This window comes from Sciurus vulgaris (genome assembly GCF_902686455.1).
Source record: "Sciurus vulgaris genome assembly, chromosome: 1".
Classification (NCBI taxonomy): domain Eukaryota; kingdom Metazoa; phylum Chordata; class Mammalia; order Rodentia; family Sciuridae; genus Sciurus; species Sciurus vulgaris.
In genome coordinates, this window is record NC_136461.1 from 110,486,198 (window position 1) to 110,493,322 (window position 7,125).

At 43.2% G+C, this 7,125-nt stretch overlaps 1 protein-coding gene across 1 annotated transcript; it reads left to right on the top strand.

The window, feature by feature from the left end:
- Positions 1-1,465: 1,465 nt before the first annotated feature.
- Positions 1,466-2,788, top strand: GJA8 (gap junction protein alpha 8; the record flags this gene model as incomplete). Its single annotated transcript, XM_079129900.1, has 1 exon — positions 1,466-2,788. One exon carries the CDS (start codon positions 1,466-1,468, stop codon positions 2,786-2,788), a length of 1,323 nt encoding a protein of 440 aa, XP_078986026.1.
- Between the last annotated feature and the right edge of the window lie 4,337 nt (positions 2,789-7,125).

Below are 7,125 nucleotides of genomic sequence, written 5' to 3' on the forward strand. Positions count from 1 at the left end.
GCACACATCCTCCCTGTCAATTCAACCCTGTTTCCATTAGCCATTGCTATGCTAGGAACATGATACAGAATCATGTTTAGAGGTATACTTTTCTACAGAACAAATTCTTAACTCTATTAAAACAACCATGTCCTGGGAAATGGTATGAACCAAATTATATTTTTATATTGTGTGCACATACAAATATGTAACACCAAATCCCACCATTATGTACAACTATAGCACACCAGTGAAAAAAATGGAAAAAAATAAACATATGTTACAGATCTTGAAATCTTTTCCATCTGTGGGACATTAAAAGTGTTCCAGTGAACCTATCTCAACCTGTAACATGATTCCTTCCCAAAGCACTTTCTGTTCTTTGGATTTAGAAGAGTAATAATAAAAATATACTACCCACAATTTGTAAAACTATTAAGAAGCCTTTTTAGATTGCAACCTCTAGAAGAGAAAACATAAATTAAGAGCACAGAAGTCAGAGAATTGTGTAGCTCTCATCACATTCAGTATTTCTCAATGGCATAGTGGAAAGAACGGAGCTTTTGGGATCAGGTACAAAACTGCTACTGTGTAGCTGTCTGATCTTAGACAATCTGTTTAGCCTCTGGGAGCCTATGTTTTCTCATGTGTTGGAATAAAATAAGTTAGAAGACACTTATCAAACTCTATGTGCTAGGATATATGCCAGGCATTGACTACATAGCAGTAAGTAATACAGACATGGTCCCTATCATCATGGAGATTGCAGTCTAGCAGGATTAAATTAAATAATACAATGCCAAAGGTCTATCCCACAAGTGTTCAATAAATATTAGTTCTCTCCATTTCCCTTCAAACATTTGATTATCATATATTCTGACATAGTCAAAAGAAAGGTGGCTATAGATAATTTCATACATACAGAATTTTGTCAGGAACCCAGATACCCATGGGGTTTTTTTTCAGCATTATGTCTCATGAACCTTCAGTTGGTATGTGATCTTCATTTAAATTCATCTAATCATGGGTTTCTATTTATGGCCCCCATTAAATCCTTAGTTTTTTGATGGAATTCAAGGAATTACATAGATATTGCCTCATGGATCCTTTCAGAACACTTGTGAAATTAATGAAAACATATTATTATTAAACCCATTTTATGTAGTGCTTACAAAACCCATTCTACAGATGAAGCTAATGTTTGTTTTATTTTGGGATGCTGGGGAGGGATCCAAGGGCCTCAGGCATGCTAGGCAAGCACATTACCATGAGCTATGTTCTCCAGACCTGAAGAAGCTAATGGAAGCATATTCTTCTATATGCCTCTTTTGTCCCTGAGTGCTTGTCTGCACAAAGGGAGCACTCAATAAATGTTGTTTAGACATTGACTGTTCCAGCAACTCAGAAAGGAGAGGTGACCGAGGGATAACTCGGGCTTGCACTGAGGCCACTCAACTTTTGCCTTCTCCCTCCTAGGTGGTGAACAATGGGTGACTGGAGTTTCCTGGGGAACATCTTGGAGGAGGTAAATGAGCACTCCACAGTCATTGGCAGAGTCTGGCTCACGGTGCTTTTCATCTTCCGGATCCTCATCCTTGGCACAGCAGCTGAGTTTGTGTGGGGGGATGAACAGTCCGACTTCGTGTGCAACACCCAGCAGCCAGGTTGTGAAAATGTCTGCTACGATGAGGCCTTCCCCATCTCCCACATCCGTCTCTGGGTCCTGCAGATCATCTTCGTCTCCACTCCATCCCTGATGTATGTGGGATACGCAGTGCACCATGTCCGCATGGAGGAGAAGCGCAAGGACCGTGAGGCAGAGGAGCTGTGCCAGCAGTCCCGGGGGGATGGTGGCGACAGAGTGCCACTCGCCCCAGACCAGGGCAGTATCAGGAAGAGCAGCAGCAGCAGCAAAGGCACCAAGAAGTTCCGGCTGGAGGGAACCCTGCTGAGGACCTACATCTGCCACATCATCTTCAAGACCCTTTTTGAGGTGGGCTTCATAGTGGGCCACTATTTTCTGTATGGTTTCCGGATCCTGCCCCTCTATCGCTGCAGCAGGTGGCCCTGCCCCAATGTGGTGGACTGCTTTGTGTCCCGACCCACTGAGAAAACTATTTTCATCCTGTTCATGTTGTCTGTGGCCTTTGTATCCCTCTTCCTCAATATTATGGAGATGAGCCACCTGGGCCTGAAGGGGATCCGATCTGCCTTCAAAAGACCTGTAGAGCAGCCACTGGGGGAAATTCCTGAGAAATCCCTCCACTCCATTGCTGTCTCCTCCATCCAGAAAGCCAAGGGCTACCAGCTTCTAGAAGAAGAGAAAATTGTGTCCCACTATTTCCCTTTGACTGAGGTTGGGATGGTGGAGACCAGTCCACTTTCTGCCAAGCCTTTCAGTCAGTTTGAGGAGAAGATGGGCACAGGACCCCTAGCAGACATGTCCCGGGGTTACCAAGAGACACTGCCTTCTTATGCTCAGGTGGGAGCACAGGAGGGGGAGGAGGAAGAGCAACCTGTAGAAGAGGGAGCAGAGCCGGAAGTAGGGGAGAAGAAGCAAGAAGCTGAGAGGGTGACTATGGAAGGGCAGGAGACAGTGGCAGTACCAGAGGGGGAAAAAGTAGAGACTCCAGGCATGGGAAAGGAGAGTGACAAAGAAGAGCTGCAGGCTGAGAAGATAACCAAGCAAGGGTTGTCGGCAGAGAAGACACCTTCACTCTGTCCAGAGCTGACCGCTGATGAGACCAGGCCCCTGAGCAGGCTGAGCAAAGCCAGCAGCCGGGCCAGGTCAGATGATCTAACCATATGAAGTGATGCCAAAGAAAGACACCCTTCCCCAGCTAATATAGGGCAAGATGAAACAAAAAGGTGCCAACAGTTTTGAATCTTCTGTCCCCTCTGGTTACCCCTGCCCCTGGTTGGACAGATACAGCAATGGAACAGTGCACACTGTACAACTAGAAAACGGCCTCTCCCATATTTAAGAACTACCAAGGCAAACTCTGTCATACCAAAGTTCCCAGTCTCGTATGACTGTCCTGTTCCTTTACTCCAACAGCTATGGGGGACTTTGCTTTTATCCTTACTTCTCCATGGAAACCCTTCCAGTCAGAACTATGGTTACCTCATAGCCTTTTATCAATCTCATCTCAAGCTAACTCAGTCAGACTTTATCACCACAGCACTTCCCAAACAGATGCCATGTGATCATACATCAGGGATCTCAAACTAAAATGCTTACAGGATCCAGGCAGATTATTTAAATTGCAATGGCGAGAGGTGGGGCTGTGAAAGTTGAAGAGCAGGGGCAGCTGCTGGTCAGTTCCAGGTAATCATCACCTTGTAGTATTAGCTGGTCATCTGATTTTCCAAGAGAAGCCAGAAATTCAAACGTGTAATTGAAACTTCCAAAAATGTTAACATTGGCAGCTAAATTGTAGATATATGGGTCGAATGAAATTTGTGCTAACCAAATTTAACCTGCAGGGGCACCAATTTGCAACATCAGCTTACATTAGTAAGCCCAGATTTCCTATGGAATTGGTCTTACTTCTCAACTTCTTTTTGTGGCTTCCAAATGTCATTTCACCACTTGGGAGTATTAGTTTAAGGCATCAGTCCAGGAGATGCCCAGAGTTCATACCATTCCTTTGGATCACTGGAACCCCTAGGTTCTGAAGGGACTTTTGTATTGAAAGGAATTCCTAAAGCAACAAAGTTTGGTTTGTTTTGTTTTGTTTTTAAATTTTCCTCTCCCAACATCAGTTCCTAGCCTGAAATCTACACCTCCTTTCATCAAGGGGTTAAGAGGAAGGCCAGTTCTGAACTGGAGGACACCTACTCACAGGCCTGTCCTTACAAGAGTCGGCTCTCCGTTCTTGCCTAGACACAAGACAAGTACCAAAGGAGTCATCAGAGCAGCATTAGGGGAACCTCTTCAATATGGGTGCTCAAACAATAGAGCCAAGTCCCTGGCCAAGCTTCATCCCTGAAAGGGACAGAGGCAAAAGGAAACAAGAGGAATCTTGTAGATCTCCTGCCCTGTTTCCCCACAACCAACCCACCTCAAACACAGAATCCAGTCAGGGGAAATCCTCCAGTATAAGTTCATATCTCACACTGGGAGCAATTTTACCTGGGGTCTATCAGTTTCCAGAGCAGAGAGAGAAAATGATAATTAAGGTTGTTCATGTAAACCAAAACTATGCCTCATAGACTTCAGTGCCAAGCATAGGGTAATAGGTGTAGAAACTAAGTCCACAAGGCAAGAATCTGGACAGAAGACCATCAGAGGGCCTAAAAGAAGTTCTCAGAAAAACTGTTTTTCTCCCCTGCCTGTATGGAAGACCCTTTTTTTGCCCTCTGATTACCACCTTCCTTTTAACATATTCATTCTAGATATGCCTTTCCAAAGCAAGCCTTCTCCAAAACTTCCTTCCTGTGAAAGCAATATTCCTATTTCTTGGTGTCTCATTCTAAAGCCAAATGAACTAAAAAGTAAATCCATTCTAAGATGAATTGTTTGATAATTAGTCCTTGGAAATCTGCATTTGAAAGAGAAAACCTAAAATATATTTTATCTAGGAAACTCAAGTGACAAACTTTAATTAGAGGAATATATCAGGCAATGAATAATTGAATAGAGGACAACCGAATAGAGGTTTATAGTATAGACATGTGACTTTCTGGCTACTGCTTGAATCTTACCCCTGTAAGTAACATTATTCCAACACAGACCTTGTCATATATGGTGAGAGAAGTATCAAAATCTCAAGTCTGAGAAAGAGAGTGCATCCTTGACCACAAAGACTGCACTATTGCTTCTGTAGTTTTGTTTCTTTTGTTTCCATTTTAGTGAGAATTGTTTTGGGGGTTTTGTTTTGTTTATTGTTGGTGGTGGTATTGGGGATTGAACCCAGGGGTGCTTAACCACTGAACCACATTCCCAACCCTTTTCTTTGGATTTTATCTAGAGACAGGGTCTCACAGATTTGCTTAGGGCCTCACTAAGCTGCTGAAGCTGGCTTTGAACTCACAATCCTCCTGCCTCAGCCTCCCAAGCCACTGGGGTTACAGGCATATGCCACTGCACCCAGCCAATGAAAGGCTTCTTGATCAGTACCAGGAAAAGATGTCTATCTTAACTATGACATAAGACCAAAAAGAAAAAAAGAAAAGAAAAACTATGTCTTGTGCTAAGTGAAACTACTGGTGCTATTTGGAACTAGTTGTAGAGCTACAGGAAAAGGTTGCTCGTCTCCTTGTCTTGGCTGTAACGTAAGCATGTGATTGAGTGTGTTTCCTCAGGTGAAGCAGCATCCTGCTTCAATGCCTGTACCTGCTCTGCCCCCACATAAGTTACTGTTTTCCCTCTTAGTCTTCCCAATGAAAAGAGGAAGCTTATTTTGGAAGAAATAGTCACAGTTATCAAGGGACCGGAATTTTCTTTCTATTTCTGCCATTTAGTAGCTGTGTTGTTATTGTTCCTTAACTTCTCTATACCTCAGTTTTCTGTCTACAAACTAGGGATGGCATTTACCACCTACCTACCTCCAGGGGTATCATAAGGACTATTGTGTTGGCTGCCATGCCTGGAGCCTGCCAGTGGTGCCACTCCATGAGAGATTCCTCCAACAGCAATAAGACTGGGGAGAAGGGCAGGTGGGTGGTTTCCATCTGCTCCTCCTAACGTACCTGGCAGTTACTTGGTGAGAGTTTTTCAATGTGCAGTAGACACTCTGGAAATCAGTTTTCTCACAGAAGACAAAACAAAATCCTGATTCCATGTTTAGTAGGAACCAGAGGCTCTTTGACTTTGAGAAATGAGTGGAGACAGATTGGCAAATACTTTCATCTTCTGGAATAAGGTGCCTCTTCTTCAGCTGCTGCACAACTGCCGGCAGTTCCCATTCAGAGGCAGCTGCATGTCTCTTCTCTATGTAGCTGCATTCTTCAGCATCTGTTTTGGGGCAAAAAATTATGACCGACTCAGGATTATAATTCCAGTAGACTCCATTAGGTCCAACTTTAGTTCCTTCTTGTTGGATAAATCCCAGGAGCACATGGACCTACCAACAAAAAAGACACATTGTACATCAGGACATCAAAGTGTGACTCCTTCCAGAGGAAAAGGACTAATCATTTGATAGCAGTTATAACACCTCTATCAGGGAGATCTGTGACCAGGAGAGACAGAATTACTCAAAGTTCAGTTAAAATATTTCAAGCTTAGCTGAGTAATCCCCAGCCTTGCATTTGGGACATGGTGAAAGGGTCTATCTGCTTTTTGTCATGACTTTGGCCCTTGCCACACAGGTGAAACATCCAACACAACACTGGACAAATGTTACTGAAGGTCACTGGGATACAGGGACCCACAAAGAACACTGACATTCAAATCAGGAGTATTGACTGCCCTTTATTGATTCTGGCAGTACCAAGATACCACCTATCTGCTCTATGTGACAATTTTCACTAGGTTAATTGGGAATAATAAGTTCTACCTCTCCTTCACAAGATGTAATAGGTCTTTTTTCAAAAACTCACTAATTTGGAAATATGAGAAAAGGAAAGAAGGCAGTTTCCAAATTTGTAAGTCCATATTGTAAAATACATACTGAAGCAAGGACAATAATCACTTTTAAATATTGTACAGATTGTTAACTAAGATATGGATAAAAATGAGACAGTAAAAAAATGAGGGAAGTAGATAGAGGTGGGCAATAACAGTCCTGAATTTCTAAGAATTATACTACAAAGAATACCTTTAATCATGTGAGAATTAGTTGTGGAAGGTGATGCCAAAGATACTCAGCTTATCAGAACTCAAGTACAGAGATGCATCATTCCCTGAGACAGTCTCTGATTCATGGCAGAAGGGAGTTCACAGATACCAAAAGAGCATTATGCAGGAACTCTTCAGTCCAAGCCATGTGGTTAGCCAAGCACAAGACTGGTGCAGATCATTGCTCCTCGCCAATTCCTGAGGAGAATCATTAAGCATGCAAGAGTAAGAATGAGCTCAGGACCCCAACAGCATCTCATACTCCACTTCCCCTCTAACCTTCCCCTCTTCTTTCCCTGACCCTGAATTACCCTCCCATACATATCATGTACAAATGATTGCACAACCCAAGATAGAAAAGT